The sequence below is a fragment of the Moschus berezovskii genome, chromosome 22 (genome assembly GCF_049115385.1).
Source record: "Moschus berezovskii isolate FMDL1 chromosome 22, NW_MosBer_1.0, whole genome shotgun sequence".
NCBI classification, from domain to species: Eukaryota; Metazoa; Chordata; class Mammalia; order Artiodactyla; family Moschidae; genus Moschus; species Moschus berezovskii.
In genome coordinates, this window is record NC_142481.1 from 10,981,697 (window position 1) to 10,999,601 (window position 17,905).

The window sequence follows — 17,905 nt, forward strand, 5'->3', positions numbered from 1 at the left end:
ATGAGCCTCTTGAGGAGGACAGGGAAGTTGAGGCACAGAGATGGAGCACATGGAGGCAAAGTGGGGGGCCTCCTAGGGCCAGCCTCCATCATGGCTCACCACCTTCCTTTCCACCTCAGGGACAGAGACCTAGGCTGGGGACGCCACTCCTCTGGGCAGCTTCCCAGTTCCCATTGGTCAAAGAGCCACAAGCTGAGGCCTATGGTGTGCCTGGCCCAGTTCAGTGGCTGGGGGGGTGGGGGTGGATGTGACTTCTGAGCCAGGGCCCTGATAGCCAAGAGGACAGTCCCAGAGGAAGCCAGGAGCTCTGTGAAGACACCTACCCCCAAGCCAGGCAGCCTAGTGGGGGTACTGCCCTCATGCTGTAGCTCCAAGGTTGGGTGCAGCACCCCAACATCCCTGGCCAATAACTTCTTCAAAGTGGACATGGGGCAGAGAGAATCAGCCTGTGACTTAAAAGGAGCTACCAGGACCGAAGCACTGGAAGTCCTGGCAAGGCTGAACTGGTGGCATAAACCCCAGGTGTGCTGTTTTCCAACAGCAGGGGGAGAGCCTGCTCAAGAGAAGCCACTGCAGAGACATGATCCTTGTGACACTTTAGATGGGTGTTTCCGTAGATGTGCTGCTGTAGGCAGCATGCTTCCCTTCCCTTCTGCTTCCTCAGCCCACTTGACTTGGACAGAGTCTAGGCTGGGAACAAACTGGCCCCAGCAGTGGGGTGCTGGGGAGGCAGAACTAACCTGGAGACTTGGTTGGAAGTCAGGAGTAGGACTGAGGACCGCCTCCCCCCAACTACCAGGCCCCTGGAGGAAGCTGTTCTCTGTAACAGGGTATGCAGCAGTGGTCAAACTGTTGCCCAATTTTATCTTAGATTCTGGCCATGTGCCTGGAAAAACTAGTCTCTTTCAGAGACTAAAAAAACATCAAAAAACCAAACCAAAAGAGGATATCAGAGGGGCTGGGTGTGGCCAAGATGGCTCCCTGTCCCCCAGCGTTCACAGGTCCTCTGTAGTGTGGGGCTTTTGCTGGGAACTGGTGCCTAAAGGGAGTGGAAGTGTGTGTCTTTTTCCCATCGTGGCAAAGATGTAAAGAGGCAGGCTTGCTTTTTCTCCCCTCTCCTCCCCCACCTGCCTGCTCCTGAGGACCTAGGGATGACGGGGCCACCAGAGGGCAGGGTCCTGGCTTCCAAGAATCACTTTGTGGAGAACAGTTGTCTGCCACCCAGAATGCCCACGTGCATGAAAATAAACATCTCCCACGTGAGGGCATTGAGATCTTTTAAGATTTGGTACAACCTCAAGCTGTTGTATTGGAGGAAATGGAAACACAGTCCAGTATTCTTGCCTGGAGAATCCCAGGGATGGGGGAGCCTGGTGGGCTGCCGTCTATGGGGTCGCACAGAGTCAGACACAACTGAAGCGACTTAGCAGCAGCAGCAGCAAGCTGTCGTGAAGGACTCATGTGTTCACAACAAACTTGGATGATGCTTGGATGGCTGAAGGCAAAGGAAAGAAATACTTGGCCAGGGACTTCCCTGGTGGTCCAGTGGTTAAGGCTTTGAGGCTCACTGCTGAGGGCCAAGGTTTGATCTCTGGTCAAGGAACTAAGATCCCTTAAGCTGAGACGCACGGCCTTCTTAAAACAAAACAAAACAAAACCCTTGGCCAAAGGGATCTACCTCCAAGATCCAAGACTCCTAAAAGTCAGAAAATCAGGAGCACTGCAAAACTGGTCTACTAGTCTCCTGGGGCTGCTATAACTAAATCCTACAAACTGAGTAGCTTAAAACAGCAGAGATTTATTTCCTTACAGTCCCAGAAGTCAGAAGTTCAAAATCAAGGAGTTGTCAGGGCCATGCCCCCTCAGAAACCTGGAAAGGGAGCCCTTCCTCGCCTCTTCAAGCTTCTGGCGTCCTTGGCTTGTGGTTGTGTCACAAGCCGTCCATCCTCACAAGGCCTTTGGTGTCCTTACATCTTCCCTGTGAGCACGTCTGTCTGTCTCCAAATTCCCCCTTTTCATATTGGATCAGGGCCCATCCTACAACCTCATTTTAACTTGAATACCTTGATAAAGACCCTAAAGTCCCATCCGAGGTCTGGGGGAGGGTAATTCAACCCTGAATGAACAGTTGGAAAGGCTTAATATCTTACCACAAGCCTGAAGTGAAGGGCAGGGACAAGGCTGGGAAGAGGACTCCAGACATTCCCAGGCACCCCACGAGGCAGAGGCTTCCCCACACGCCCCCTGCAGCCCAGTCTGTTAATCACCTGGCCTGGAGGTGGAGGCAGACAGCGAAGGGGATGGTGGAGGACTCAACTCTGCTGTGAGGACCAAAAGCCCCCACTGAGGCTGACTCCTGGGCAATGGCTAAATTTCACCAAAAACCTATTCAGATTTTTAGGGCGCTGTACTGACAATACCCCAACTTAGCAAAGGACTGTGGTTTCTCAGCACTTTGAAAGAAACTTCACACTCCTGCATCTCCCCAGGAAGTGGGGGCTGGAGGCAGGGCAGCCTGGAGGGGCTCGTCCCCCACCTGGTCACAGCTGTACCAGTCAGAGGATGACGCTGCCCACAGCCTGAAACCTGGACACAGTGTGGGTGTCTCCCTGGCTGCCTGCGGGGCAGGTGCCACGGGCTAGTGGCCAGTGTACATGGTTTCCCCCCACCCTTTGCCCAAATGAGAGGGAGTCCCAGCTGTGGCTGCCCTAAGGACAGTTAGGACACTGTAGTTGTTGGTGACTCAAGGTGTTCATCCCAGTCGCCCAGGCAACTGGGGCAGAAGACCCCCCAGCTTGCACATGAACAGAAGGGGCTTCTGGTCATCAACGCTGTGATTCTCATCATCTCACCGCATCTCTTCCTGACCTGAGCAGGCCTCCCACACAGGAAAGGAGTAGGTGCAAAGGCCTTCCCCTTAAGTGGTTCTCACCTTTTCTGAAAGATGAGACTCAGATTTCCCAGAAATAAGTGCCCGACGGCCCTCCAGCCACACCTCGGTGCCTGTGGGCAGTGACCAGGCGACCAGCCAGGCTCCGGGGGTGGGTCATTCTGCCAGGACGTCTAGGGCTGATGGGGCTGGGCTATCTACTCTCCTTGGCCCACTTCCTTGGTAGCTCAGGTGGTAAAGAACCTGCCTGCCAAGAGACCCAGATTCAATCCTTGGGTTGGGAAGAGTCCCTGGAGAAGGGAACAGCAACCCATTCAGGTATTCTTGCCTGTCAAGTCCCATGGACAGAGAAGCCTGGGCAGCTACAGTTTGTGGGGGTCAGACAGTCTGATTGGGCAGAGCAATGACCTCTGAACCTGAGCTGGACCTGAAGCTGGGAGGTATTCAGAAGGTATTTCCTCACAAGAGACGGGAGTGGAAGCAGGGATGAACTGGCTGTGTCAGACACAGAAGAGCCTGGGCTCCTGTGAGGAAGGGGCGCCAGGGCGGCAGCTGTGGTGGGAATACCCAGCTCCTGCCTGTCCCGCCTCGGGGCTCTTCTCCAGGATGGCCTCCACGCATCGCTGAGGATGCTCTGCAGCCGGGACCTGTAGTGCCCCTGCCCTCCCCCTCCCTCTGCTCAGAGCCCCCAAAGTGGAGACCCAGGATCAGCATAAGCAGAGAGCAGGCAAACGGGGAACCCAGCTCTGGTTTATTAGAAAAGGTGTGAACAGAGTTGCACCGACAGGAGCAGTCCCTCCCCCGCCCTCTGCCCACCCCCCCACCCCCCGCCAACCCCGGGTTGTAGTGCCTCTCAGGGCGCAGCCTTACGTGGCCCGGACAGCAGGGTCTCCAAGCCCTGGCTGCTCCCCACCCCAGCTCCCTGAAAGATTTATTGCACTTAAGATAAAGAAAGCTCTGATGCTTGGCTCCCGTCTCCCCCCACCCACCCCAGCCCAGGCCCTCACCCTGCCTGGGGCCGCTCCACCAAGTCCAACCACCACCACCACCACCACCACCACCGCTCACCGCCCCTCCCAAGCTGTGCCTCTGGCCTGGTCCCGCACCCGGGGCCCCGGGGGCCCATCCCGCCACCACCTAGGACTCCTGCCCTCGATGGGGCAAGCCTGGCCAAATGGGTCCCTGGGAAGAGGCGCCGGGGCCTTGTGACCCTGATGACTTTGGAGACTGCCTCCACTTCCTCCTCCCTTCCACCCTCAGCCCAGAGTCTTCGAGTGTCGACACATGAATAGAAGTGCTCCAGTCAGGGCGGGGAGGCCACTCCCTGTAGCTCCTGCACCCCATGTAGTGTTGCTGTGTTGGGGGGTGGGCAGGGGTCCCAGGAAGGCCCCCACCCTCTGGTGTCCCGGGCCTCAGGAAGGCTGGGGGTGAGGGGGAGCAGATTCTCATGGCTCTGGCCTCAGCTCTTCGAAGACCGATGGGTAAAAGGGAGCTTAGGGAGGAGAGAAGGGGGAGGGGGCCTGTCAGAGCCGGGGCTCTGCCACTGGCCCCCCGGCCCCCCGGCCCGCACCGCACCTAAAGTGTCACAGTGTCTCCTGCCCAGATTCCTGACTGGCTTCCAGAAGCAGCTCTTCGAGCTCCTTCTCGTTCTTGGAGCAGCTCAGCTCTGTGGGGGGTCAGGGGAGAAGGGTGGGTGGCCTCCAGTCAGGTGGGAGGGCTGGCGGCAGGAGCCCTGCCTGAGCCAGACTCGTAGAGAAGCACAGGTCTGGGGACCACTCAGACCCTCAGACTTCAGTCAGCAAATCTGACATGCGCCACCCTCAGGGGCTCCCAGGGACCCAAGGGAGTAAGGTGGGGACCAAGAACCTAGTCCCACTTGTCCCTGTCAAGGTCCACTTTCATCAAGGGGAAACTGAGGCACCCCACGGGTGGATGCTCACCCAGGGTCACATGCAGAACCCAGGGGGCCCCGCCACCCAGCCCCAGGGTGCCTCTTACCGTGTTCCAGGCCACAGCTTCCCACCTTGGCCTCAGGCCCCGGGGGTGGCTCTGGGGACAGTGCGAGGGCGAACTCAGGCTTCAGGCCATTGGGCAATGGTGGCCCCACCTGGGGCGGCTCCAGCGGTGACTGGGGCTCAGGTGGCCCAGGGTCCGGAGTGCTGGTGGCCTTAGTGGGCGTCGGGAAAGGTGAGGTGGGGGGTGAGGCTGAGGCGGGTGGGGACGGAGGACCAGGAGGGGTAGGGGCAGCAGGAGGGGTGGGGGGTACAGGAGGCTCTGCCCTCTCGGGTGGACTCTCCACCCGGGTCACCACAAACACTTTGTGGCCCCAGCCCGGGCTGGACACAGAGATGCGCTGCTCGGCGGGGGAGGAGGGGCAGCCTGGGGGACTCCTGTCCCCAGGGCCCAGGGAGTCCGTGGGGGGCACCAGGGCGGGGCAGGGGGCCTCAGCCCTCTCCCCATCCGCCTCGTCCCCATCCTCCCCCTCAGAGTCTGAGTCTGAGTCTGAGTCCGGCCCGGGACTGGGGCCCGGCGCCCCGTTCTCCTGCGCCTCGGTGGTGGGCTCCTCCTGGGGCTTGTCGTCGGGCTGGGGCTCGGTGACGGTGATCTCGGGCATGGAGGCCGACAGCTGCAACCGCTGCTCCTTCTCCTCCCGTTCCCGCGCCAGCACGAAGTTGCGCTTGCAGCCGTTCTGGATCTCGGCGAGCAGCGCCTTCTGTGTCTCGATGAAGCTCTTCACCTGCAGGCCGAGGAGCGGGCCAGGCTCGGGCTCTGGGTGGCCTGCCCGCAGCGGGTCCCCGGCCTGCCCCCCACCTGCCGGCAGGAAGAGCCCGCTCACCGCCTCCTTCTTGGGCTCACGGTCAAGGTCCAGGCGCAGCAGGGAGTGGTTCACCTTGAGGGCCAACGACAGCGCCATGAGCCCGCCCGTCTTGATCTCATTCTCCCGAAGGTCCAGTCTCAGGAGGCGGGGGCTCTCGGCGATGAACTCTGCCACTGCCACCGCGCCTGGGAGGGGGACCGCAGGGGCTGGCCACGGGCCCACACCCGGCTGGCCGCCCCCTGGCCCGGCCCCACCATCCCCCACACCCTACCCTCGCATGTGAGCTTGGTGGAGGCCAGGCCAAGGCGCAGCACGCTGCGGTTGCCGATGAGACCGTTCTTGAGGTTCCGCACGCCCTCGTTCCCGATGGGGTTGTGGCCCAGGTTCAGCGTCTCCAGGCTATGGGTGTGCGGCTGGAGGGGTTGGCGCATGAGAGCCAGGAAAGGCCCAGGAGGCCAGTCAGGAAAGAGGCAGGCTCTCCTTGGCAGTGCCCCCAGTCCGAGCACCGGCGCCTTCCTGCTTTGGGCCAAATCCCTCAGGTACGCAGAAATCTCCCGAGTGCCAGCTGCCCAGTCTGCTCCCCAGCCCTCTGAGCATCCAGCCACCCCACAGCCCCAGGCCCACCCTCTGACCTCGCCAGCCTCCCGAGGGCTCTGGGCACAGGTCTGGCTGTGGGTAATTCTTAACCTGGGTCTGAGCCCTTACACCCTGTGGGCTTGCTTTGAGTACCGCGTGATGAAAAGATTCAACACTTACTGAAGACTTCCAGGAATGCTAACTTTCTATGCAAAACGTTTTCCCCTGGCACAAGGCACTGCCTTGTATAGGCTGTGGTGCTGGGTGTGGAGAGGCAATGAAGGAAGGGCTACCCTCCTGGAGGAAGAGGGAGCAGGAGCCAGAGCAGAGACCAAGCAGGGCTGGCGGGAGAGGGCAGGTTCCCCAACTGGCAGGATGAGCCAGGACCGCGCAAGAGGAGGAAGAAGGGGGATGGGTGAGGTGCTGGAGGGGCCACGCTGCCCCCTCCCTCTCCAGCCGACTCACCAGCGTCATGCCCAGGAAAGCCATGCCCGTGTGCGTGAGCTGGTTGTTCCACAGCACCAGGGTCGCCAGCCCCTTCCTCTGCTCCTTGAGGCCCTCGCAGATGTAGGCCAGACCTGGGGAGGCCCATGGGCAAGTCTTGTCCGTGGTCGGGGAGTCCCCCTGGGAGACGCTGGCCCAGGAGCCACTTGCGAGTGCTCAGAAACCTCCACCCCAGCCTGCCCAGCCCCACAGGCTCTGACCCCACTACCTGGGGCCTGGCACACACAGCTTCCCAATCCCAGGGATCATTCGTCCTCTGGGTAAGTAGATGAAGGACTTCCCCACCTGCCTCAGATCTTCACTCAAATCTCACCCGCTCACAGGACGGTCCTGGCCAGCCTACCCTCAGCAGACAGCTCTGTCCCCCATCATGGCTTTGTTTCTCTTCAGGGCATGTCTCACCATCTAACAGACATTATTAATGTATCTCGGCTTTGTCTCTCCTGAGGCAGAGACCTCTGCCTCACTCACAGCTGTGAACCAGGAGCCAATAGGCCCTGAATATGGTAGGTACTCAGTAACCGTGGTGTCCAGGGCTAGATGCCCTGGAGGAAGGTGCTGGACTTGCTGTCCCATCCTGCACCTCGCTCCCCCGGAACCCTGTCCTCACAGAGGCCAAGGGACTCTGTTCGACAGTGAGCTAGGATGAAATCAAATTCCTCCCGCTGACAAGGCCTTGTGACTAGTCCCTCTTCACTGCTCACTCACCTTTGGGCTCACTGGGGCTCTTCCCCTCAGATATCTAAGCTTTTTCCCATGCTTTCCTGGTGGTTTAAGCAGTAAAACAATCTGCCTGCAACGCAGGAGATGGGGATTCGATCCCTGGGTCAGGAAGATCCTCTGGAAAGGGCATGGCAACTCATTCTAGTATTCTTGCCTGGAGAATCACATGGACAGAGGAGCCTGGCTAACTATAGTCCATGCGGTCATAGAGAGTAGGACATGACTGAAGTAACTGAGCATGCATGCCTAAGTTCCTTCCCACCTCAGGGTCTCTGCACTTAGTATTCTCTGCCTGGATTCTTCCCTAGGCTGTTTAAATGGCTGGCTCCAGTCCAGCCTCCTCATCACCACCCAGAGATCCCTGCCTGCATACCTTGAACAGCTTCTAGTTGATCCTTTATCCCAATATCAACTATCTGGTCAATACTGTACCTCACCCTGAAGGAACAGTTGAGCTGTTTCCTCCTCCCTCATCATGAGTCGGCCAGACCCCAGGGCTCCCACAGCCTGGCCCCATCTGCGCCATCACCATGAGGGTTTGGGCTGGGACTGTCCCGGCCACCCCTGTGTCAGGAGCACCACGAGTGACTGGCTGGCCACACGGTGGGTGCTAGGGGACTGGAGCAGGGGTCAGGTAGGGACCACATACCCACCTGAGTCCAGCACGTGGTTATTGCGGAGGTCCAGGATCTGCAGGGAGCAGTTGAACTTGAGCAGGTTGCCGAGCTGGGCCGAGTCCTGCAGTCCATTGAGCTTGTTGTCGGCGAGGTACAGCTCCCGCAGAGTCATGTTCATCTTCAGGGCCGTGGCTGGGGGAGAGGGGGTAGGGGGTTGTCACCGGCCAGGCCTGGGGGACCCGGCCAACAGCCTGAGCCCAGCAGCGCGCCTCCCCGGGGCCTCACCGAGCAGCATGAGGGGCCGCCCCGACAGGCTGGAGCTCTCCAGATGCAGCACTGCTAGGCTGCTGCGGATGCGCAGGGCGCGCGCCACGAAGGGCGCCGAGTGGTCCAGCAGGGGTGTGTTGCGGGCGTCCAGGTACTGCAGGCAGCTTGTCTGCGAGGCAGGTGCATGAGGGGCGGGGTCAGGCTGGCCCCGCCCTCCCCACTGTGGGGGCGTCCCCCCGTATCCCAACAGCCTCATGGGCAACAGGACCACCTGGCTGTATAGCGGGCTGGTGAGGGAAGGGCTGTGGAACCAGGCCCTACGAAAAGAGGCTGCGGGCCGGAGGTGCCCACCTTGCGCATCATGTGGGCGGCGGCCTGCCAGCCCCGGGTGCCGATGTGCTTGTTGAAGGAGATGTTGAGGTGGGTGGCCGACTCATAGTACTCGATCATGTCGAAGAGGGCCGAGGCACCCTGGGCGGAGACAGTGGGGCTCGGCCTCAGGTCGCGGCCGCCCGGGGAAGCCAGGAGGCAGGGGCTGAGGCACTAGACTACCGAAGACCATACGCCTCTGCTCAGGCCTGCTTCCCCATGTCTCCCCCTTGCTTAGGAAGCCCCCATCCTTGGGGTGAGTCTGTGGGACCATTTCTCTGGGTCCCACCCAGAGTCCAACCCCACACCCCACTCTGGCCGCTCTGGAGGTCTCCCTGATCTTGCTCCTCAAGAGACCCTGCCCAGCCTCTGTCCAAGCGGGTTCCTTTTTTGTGCTATGCCCTCCCCCCAGACCTCTAAGGGGCAGGGAGCTTAGGGCGTGGGGATGGGCGGCGGCGGGCTGCTCACATCTTCGTCGAGGTTCGTCTGTTCCAGATCCACGACCTTGAACTGCAGCCTCTTGAAAACCTCTTCCAGGGCCTCACAGGTCTTGTAGTCAAGCTTTTCACCTGGGACGAGATGGAGTGCCGTGTGCACATGCGCATCTGTGGGTGCATCTCTACGCATGCGCACTCAGGTGTGGGGGCGGGGCGCTGAGTGGAAACACGGGTTCCTGGCCAACCCAGGGAGGAAAGACCCCAGCGCCTCCCCACGATTCGCGGCACCTGTCCTGTCTCACCTCCAGGGACGCCCACACCTCTCTCTGGCCCAGCCCTGCCTGCCCTCGGCCACCTCCAGGGAGGCCCCAGCCTTGCCCAGCAACCAAGGGCCCCCGGCCCCTTCCAGACACACACCTTTCAGATCCAGACAGTCGATGCGGTGCCCGAGGTCCGTGAACTCCTGGGAAAGCAGAGCGGACAGTGGTCAAGGCAGGAAGCCCTTGACCAGGCTGTGAGGTTGTCTGTCCCTAACAGTGGGGCAGCCAGGGCTCTGAAACAAGCAATCCTGGAACATTATGGAGTGACCCGTCCAGAGGGAAGGCACTGAGGCAGTGCTTTACCAACACGACCAAGGTGGACGGGTGACAGGGAAGGCACCTGCGAGTGATGACTAGGGGCGAGCTGGCCAGAAGTACAGCAAGGCCGTGTGTGTGTGTGTGTGTGTGTGTTAGTCACTCAGTAGTGTCCAATTCTTTGTGACCTCATAGACTGTAGCCTGCCAGGCTCCTCTGTCCATGGGGATTCTCCAGGAAAGAATACTGGAGTGGGTTGACATTCCCTTCTCCAGAGGATCTTCCGGACCCAGGGATCGAACCTGGGTCTCCCACACTGCAGGTAGATTCCTTATGGGCTGAACCACCAGAGAAGCCCCACAGCAAGGCCTTAGTCATACAAAAAACAAAACCTGCCCACTTGTTTATATACTTCTGGACAGTGACTCCTCCATTTATAAAAGCACAGAAAGTCTAGAGGGTGAAAACCCCAAGCTGCCACCAGGGGGCACTCGTGGGAATGGGATTTGGGCAAGAATTGAGAAACAGCTTGCTTTTTATTATCTGCAGTATTTGAACTTTTTAAGAGAGAATATACATTATTTTTGTCATTCAGACTTTTAAATTTCATATACGTGGCTTTTCCCCTGGGGAAGAGAACTTATTTGGGGATCGGATGATTCTTGACGAGTAATTTCCTACTTTATATAATTCGGTACTGTTTAAATATTCATGAAGAGCCTGACTGGTTTTACCACTTAAAAGAGGATTTTCAAAGACATATTTACACTAGCCCTTGGCTGGCCGGCTAGGCTGGGGAGGGGGAGTTTTGTGTACCCTCTCTTGCTTGGGGCAGACATTACGGGCCCAGAGGGTACTGGGGGGGCACAGGGAGGGCAGTGTCACCCCAGGGACCACCCCCAACCCCAGTCACCTGGCATACCTGGAGCTGCCTGAGGAGCTTGGGGATCTGTCTGCAGTTCAGCTTCTGGCAAGCCTGCTTGTAGGCGCCAATAATCTCATCCACGGTCACGTTCTGGGCTGCAGGCAGAGAAGACCCAGGCAGGTGACTCTCCACACCCTGGGCCTCATTCACCCATTCCTACCCACTGGCCTCTGCCACCCCTCTCCCCTTTCAACCTCCTTCGAACAACCCACTGAGTTCAGTCCTGCTGTTGAGGCCCCTTGCTATGACTGCTACTCTGGGGACGTGTCTCCCGGCACCCCCAAACCAAGTTACCCCATCCTCCCACACTTGCCCAAAGCTCCCAAACACCTTCACATAAACATCATACAAATAATATCACGCCATTTTTCTACCTGTCAGCTACTTCCTCCACTAGACTGGGAGCCCCTGCAGGGCAGGACTGGGGCTCCCTTGATCATCCCCAGGGTCCCCAACACCACCCAGCACAGGGCCAGACCCAGAGCAGATGTCTGATTTGTGGTTTCCTTTGAATGAGAGAATGAGGTCACACTCTGACCTTATGAGGAAGTTGAGCTCAGAGAGGAGAAGCACTTTGCCCAAGGTCACACAGCTGGTGAGTGGTAGAGCCAGAACTCAGCCCTTAACTGTGATGCCACACGGCCTCTCAGATTCCTCACTCCTGAAACTCCCTCAGCACCAAACAGGGCTTCCTGTGCCCCAGGGACACAGCAGCAGTTGGAGTCCCTGATATGGTCCTGGCGCCCCAAGGCGGCGGACAGTGGCTCCCCAAATGAACGAGGGGTGCAGCCCAAAAACAACCTGCACAGGCTTGTCCTTGGGAATCTCGGGGCCTGTCACCACGCGGAAGGTAGGGCTAGCCTTTCTGTCTGCACAGATTTGCCTTTTCTGGACATTTCATACAGACGGTGGTAAACAGTACGTGGCCTCTGGCAGCCCGCTTCTTTCTGGAACAGTTTTGAGTTTCAGCCCCTTTGTAGGGCTGTGTAGTAACTGTCCAGGTATGCATTTTGTTTAGCCATTTGTCAGGTGAAAAGACCAGTTTTTGGCTGTCAGAGCCTGGATTTTGCCTGGGGGCAGCCAGGAGTGCAGGAAGGAAGGGCTGAGTCGGGGAGGCATGGGGTCAGGCCTGGGTGCAGGGAGCCAGCAGTGTGAAGCGGACACGGGGGCCGCAGGGTGGGCAGGGGATGGGCCTGCGGGAGCCCCCGTGGAGCTTTTGGGCAGGCATGTCTAGGAGACGCTCCCTCCAGCCACCACTCTGGCCAGGAGCCCAACACCCTGACCCTATTAAACAGCACCATGACTTCTTGGGGAGGAAACCAAGGTCCAGGGAAGGAAAGCTGCCTCCCTGGGGCCAGGCAGCTGGTCCAGACAGAGCGGAATACCTACTCCAAAACTCTCTCTGTTGTGTTAGGCAGGGATGCTGGAGGAAAGAAGCCCATAGAGGTCCCGGGCTGCCCAGAGCTCAGGCTCCATCCTAGACCCCTTGCTTCCTTCTTGGGTGGAAGTGGGCAGCATGGAGCTTGAGAGAAGCTAGCTGGAGGTGACCAGCAGTCTCCCCCATGTCAGTTGCCCCCGCTGACATGCCATCACGTGCCTGGTGGCTCCCAGCTCTGGGGGAGCAGGGACTGGCACTGGCCTGTCCTCAGGGAATCCGCCAAGCAGGGGGTCACTGACCCCCCAGGGGGTCCATGAACTTGAGAAAAACTGCCTCTTTAGTTTCACTAGCTGAACTGTGACATAATTTAGCATTTCCTTCTTAGTAATGTAAAGGCAAAGAAAGAGAGAAAAGAAACACTCTTTAGCAGACCCTAACACTCCGTCATCAACAGAAACGGCAGATATCTTCATGCCACATAAGTCACTGAAGATCCTGAATGCTCATCACGGCTTTGGGAGTCGTCCAAGCTGCTGCTATATCCTGTTATTTCATGTGTCAATGAGAATGAGTATAAATACTACGTAATGATTTTAAAGGTACTTAATAAGCTGTATTTTAACTGGTACCCTTTATAAATCTCGTTTTTCGCCTTTAAGAATCGCTGCTCCATGGGGCTTCCCACGTGGTATTAGCGGTAAAGAACCTGCCTACCAATGCAGGAGACATCCAGAGTTGGGAGTGCTATCCTTTGGTCAGGAAGATCCCCTGGAGGAGGGCATGGCAACCCACTCCAGGATTAAAAAAGAAAAACAAAAAATCGTCACTCCAAGAAAGTGTACACAGGCTTTACCAGATGGCCAAAAGGCAAAAACTGCTCCCTGAGACCCACTCCATTCAATAATGGCCCCCAGGCCAAGGTGGGGTTGGTTTGGTCACCTCAGATGGGGATGAAGGAGGGACTGGGTACACACGAGGTTGTTAACTAGCAGTTCTCAGTATTCTAGACAGTCTACAGGAAATATGACCCCTTAGCAACCTCTCAAACTGCAGTTGGTCCTTGAGGTGTCCAGCTCCAACATCGCTTCCTCCAGGAAGCCCTCCCTGACTGCCTAGAACTTCTGGCTCCTGATGTCCCCTGAAAGCCTATCCACTGGGTTGGTCTTTGCTCTGAGAGGCGTCCTGGTGAGTCTGATGGCCAGGGTCTCTGACCTTACCACCTCCACACCAGCCACAGGTACCATCCAGCCACTCCTCCAGCAAGGTGCCCGTGGGGTTTTCGATGCCAGTACAGCCTCACACAAGGTCACTGCCAGGGCTGGGGGAGGCAGCACCTGCCCACTCGTGTGCAGTAGGGGAAGCTGAGGGCAGGGGCAGGAAAGACAGACAGGCTCGGAGACCTGGGGCCCAAGGCCCAGAGCAGCTGCAGACAAGAATGACAACTGTGGGCTTCCCTGGTGGCTCAGTGGTGAAGAATCTACCTGCCAACGCAGGAGACGTGGGTGCGATCCCTGATCCGGGAAGATTCCACATGCCATGGGGCAGCTAAGTCTGTGCGCCACAACTACTGAGCTTGCGCGCCCTAGAGCCTGGGTGCCACAACTACTGGAGCCCGTGCACCCGACAGTCCCTGCTCCGTAACACGAGAAGACACGACGGCAATGAGAAGCCCACGCACCACAATCAGAGAGTACGCCCTGCTCGCCACAACTGGGGAAAAGCCTGCGCGCAGCAACGAAGACCCAGCTCAGCCCAAAACTGACAAATGAAATAAAATTACTTTCCAAAAAGAATGAAAACTGCATCTTGTCATCTTCCTCTGATGCCGAGACACGCATTCCAGCAGTGGGGTAGAACATTTAGAGGGACAGAAGTGGGGTTCAGCCTGAAGGCCCCCCAGGCCCGTCATGCTTTTCTCAACAGCACCGCCAGCCATGTGCCCAGCCTGGTCTGTCACCAGTGGGCACGTGTGAGTGTCAGGTGGATTGGGAAGGACCTTGAGGTCATCGGTATATATGCATATTTCATTCATATATAAGAAAAAGGAACTATTAAATCAAAACCAGCATTTTGCATAGATTATCAGTGGAAATAAATGAGAAGAAACATATTCAAATTTTTTAAATGAACCAATGTTAAAAAACAAAACACGGTAAGGAAACGGCAGTACAGGTGGTTTGGAGAAACTACACCAAGCATGTTTATGCAGCACTTCCGCTGTGCCAGGCGACACCCAAGTGCTTTACGGGTAGGGGGCCTGGCCCAGCAGCCAGCTCAGGACCAGCCCCCACACACTTGCTCATTTGTGATGCTGTGACGAAATCATCAAGGCCCCACCTCAGGTCATCCGCCCTCGACTTGTCCAGCCTTAACTGAACCACAAGGCCACTGTGAGTCAAAGAGCCTGGGCCTCCAGCTGCAGCCAAGCACCCACAGACGAGCAAGCGGACCCAGCGAGCTGGGGTGAGGAGGACAGCTCACACGGTGAGGTCACTGGCCACCAGGGCTGGGCCAGGCTGGAAGGTCCGAGTCAGAGCCCTGCCTCCAGGTTCTGAGGGCAAGGCTGCAAAGTGGTGAGGGCCCAGCTCCAGCCTGAAGTCGGGGGACCTGGGGCCTGGCTGCCCCCCACCCCTATGAGCTCAAGAAGACCCTGCCTGGACACGGCTCACTGGAGATGCGGGGTCTCGCAGCGTGGCTGAGCACAGGCTCTAGAGCCAGAGGGCCTGGGGCCAAGTCCTGGCTCCCAACTTAAACCCTGTGACTCCGGGCAAAACGACATAACGTCTGTACCTCAACCACCCGACCCTGAAAACGGGGCCGAGCGGGACTCCTCCCAGGGTGAGTGTGGTGACTGAGTCAGCACAGTGCATCCCTCAGACCAGGGCCGAGCTCACGCTCTGGAATGCTCCTCAAGGCCGGCTGGCCATCACTGTTTTGTCCCCACACAGGAAGGCAGGGACCCAGAAGAGAACAAAGCACCTGTCGAGTGACAGATTGGTTGGTGAGGCGTGTGCAAGAGGGACACGCCTGTGAGTGTGTTTCTAGCTCCCATAGCCACAGCTGTGAAGGTTTGATCTGGGCAGGGGCTGGTGTAAGCACCCGTCAGAGAGGAGGGGCGGTGCAGTGAGGGGCGCACCCCTGGGAGCCGGGGTGGAATGCAAAGCGGTCACAGCTTCGGGTAAGAGGACCCATGTTCCGATCCTTGTCCTGTGAGGCTGTTATGAACACAATGACCTCTTTTCCTCTCTGAAAGGGACATCTGGAGGGTCTCAGGAGAGAAGGACGTGAGGGTACCCGTCACGGAGCTGCCCAGGGCAAGGCCTGGCTCAGCGGGAGTCACAGCTGGAGAAAGGTGACGATGGTGGCTGCGGCCACCACTTCCAGGCATTGGGCACTTATTCCATCTAAGATGCCACACTGAGCACTTTCTATGCCATCTCGTTCTGCCAGCTGCGTGGTCTTATGAGACTGGCAGTTACATTTCTACTTTGTAATCAGGGGAAGCAAGCTCAGAGAGGGCAAGCCATCTGTTCAAGGTCACGGAGCCAGGAGTGGCCGGGCTGGAATGCATACTCCGACCTGTCCTGCTCTGTAACTGGAACATGACTCCATTCTCACACGACCTTGACGGGCCCGGGGGGAAGCAGGGGCCCCGGCAAAGGTGTGAGCTGTGGGGAGCGAGGCCTGTGTGCAGCCAGCGCCAGTCTCCCAGGAAGAGGCTGTGGGGCAAACAGGACTGCTCTCCCACCCCCTGCCGCACAAAGGGACATAGAAACCTGATGCCAGGCGTCAGGTGATGGCCGAGAGGGCTCTCTCCTCTGCATACAGGTGCAAAGGCACTCACTGGAGGCAAGGGCGGGGTGGGCACCAGGGGGCGGCGGCGACTCGGGCCACACCCCTGCCAGCCTGGAGCTGTGGTCACCCTGCTGTTGCTGCTAAGTTGCTTCAGTCATGTCCGACTCTGTGAGACCCCATAGACGGCAGCCCACCAGGCTCCCCCGTCCTTGGGATTCTCCAGGCAAGAACACTTTCGTGGGTTGCCATTTCCTTCTCCGGTGGTCACCCTTGTGGGCGTCAAAACCAGGAAGCAGCAGTGGGGGTTGGGGGGAGTGGGACAAGGGGATGGGGGCCAGTTCTCACTCCTGAGGCTTCAAAAGCAGGTTGCAGCCACAGACGAGAGATACAGAGAGCAGTGGGCAGTGGCCCTGGGGAGCGGGGAAGCCTGATAGGGTGGCAACACGCTGGGCAGGATCCAGGGCGCCAGGAGAGGCAGAGGGGGAGGGATGGGGACCCAGCGGGCCTCAGCAAGCACTCTGCTCTCTGCACCAGACAGGAGCCACCAGGCTGGTTCAGAGCAGTGTCAGGAGCTATCCGAGGTCTGGGGAGGACTGCGTCTGTAGAGACCAGGGCCGGGAAGGGGAGGAGCCCCCTGAGTGCCCTGACAGGGAGGCCGTCAGGACTGGCACCCAGAGCTGAAGGGGAAGGCTGAAGCTACTGGGCGGCCTGGAGCCAGGCCTGGGTTCTAACCGCACGTGGTCCTGACTCCCAGGGCCTGGCCAGCGCATCTGCGGAGCCCAACCTCAGAGGGCCCTGTCACGCCCTTCCTACCCCAGACAGAAGGGCACCATCACCATCATCCTGCCCCACTGAGAGGAAAGCAGAGCCTCACAGCAGCAAGGCCACTGCAGTGACCAGTCCTGCAGGACACCCAGGCTCTTGTGGACCACGCCTCGACGTCTGGGGAACACCATCCTCACCCCCCCCAGGCCGCTTGGGCTCACACCTTCAGGGGGCACCAGCCCAGCACTGCAAATGCACCAGGAAGCACATGGAGCCTCAGGCCAGCAGCCCCTGGGCAGGCAGTGTCAGGCGCACAGCCCACCCCCACAGTGAGGCTGCCTTGTCCACGTCCCATCCGGCTGCCCCAGGCAGTCAGCACCTGGGCCCCACCGTCCTCACGACACCATACCCGGGCCCCAAGTGGGACATCTGCGTTAACTCCATATCCCGCCATCCTCCCCAGAGGTGCCCTATCTGCAGCCCCCTTTCAGTGACCGACCAAAGACAGGGGGATGATCCCTGCAGGGCTCAGGAAACAAGAGCTCGCGTCCCCAGGGGTGGATGAGGCAGCCTCCTGCTTCTGGAGCAGCCACTCCAGAATCCATCAAGAGGAGAGAGCCTCCTGAGAATAAAGCTGACTTGGGAGAGGTGAGCCCAGAGGAGGAGAAAGACACAGGAACCAGCGAGGCTGGAAGTCAAGTTCCTCAGATCCAGAAGACAATCAAATCCCCCTTCAGCCTTCAGCCCCTTGGAGTGAGACTTCTAACCCAGAATTCCCACTTAGACAGCATCTTCCTACTCATCAGTCCACACCTCCCAGCGAGGCATGCCAAGCTGTGTGCTGACGCTGGGAGGACAGGGAGGGCTCGGACGGGGGTCCCTGCCCTCCAGGAGTTCTTATCTGGGGGGAAGAGTATGCAGTCCACCCAGGGAGGTCCTTGGGGGGCGCTGTGCATGCTCTGGACTGAGCTGGGACAAGGTGGAGGGGGAAGCTAGGTCTCAGGAGGCCCCTTGAAGACTTGCCCATGGACCACCCCCCCCCTACCAGCAGTGTGCTCCCGCCACACTCAAAACTCCTTTCCTTTTCCAGAAAGGCCCAAGGCTTCACCTCACCTCATTCTCTCCCTCCTCTTAGGCAGGACACTCTCATTTCAACCCTCAGCTCAGGGGCCCCCTTCTCTGGGGAGCCCTCCATGACCCCCTGCTGGTCAGGCTCCCTCCCCTGGGCTCCCGTCTCAGCCCTGCCCACACTGAACTGTCGCTGGA

General features: G+C 58.6%; 1 protein-coding gene across 3 annotated transcripts in view; it reads right to left on the bottom strand.

Moving 5' to 3' along the window:
- Positions 1–3,707: 3,707 nt before the first annotated feature.
- PPP1R37 (protein phosphatase 1 regulatory subunit 37) overlaps positions 3,708–17,905 on the bottom strand; it is a 36,735-nt gene continuing 22,537 nt past the window's right edge. For 2 of the 3 annotated variants that reach the window (XM_055411894.2, XM_055411895.2), the window contains exons 2-13: positions 10,699–10,796; positions 9,619–9,664; positions 9,233–9,333; positions 8,747–8,866; positions 8,414–8,564; positions 8,165–8,320; positions 6,750–6,862; positions 5,980–6,121; positions 5,727–5,893; positions 4,889–5,627; positions 4,466–4,556; positions 3,709–4,382 (exon numbers count right to left, since the gene is read on the bottom strand). In XM_055411894.2, coding sequence (XP_055267869.1) covers positions 4,474–4,556; positions 4,889–5,627; positions 5,727–5,893; positions 5,980–6,121; positions 6,750–6,862; positions 8,165–8,320; positions 8,414–8,564; positions 8,747–8,866; positions 9,233–9,333; positions 9,619–9,664; positions 10,699–10,796 — 1,916 coding nt within the window. In that variant the 3' untranslated portion in view covers positions 3,709–4,382; positions 4,466–4,473. Of the gene's footprint in view, positions 4,383–4,465; positions 4,557–4,888; positions 5,628–5,726; positions 5,894–5,979; positions 6,122–6,749; positions 6,863–8,164; positions 8,321–8,413; positions 8,565–8,746; positions 8,867–9,232; positions 9,334–9,618; positions 9,665–10,698; positions 10,797–17,905 lie in introns of all 3 variants that reach the window. The other variant, XM_088830518.1, reaches the window with a different exon arrangement.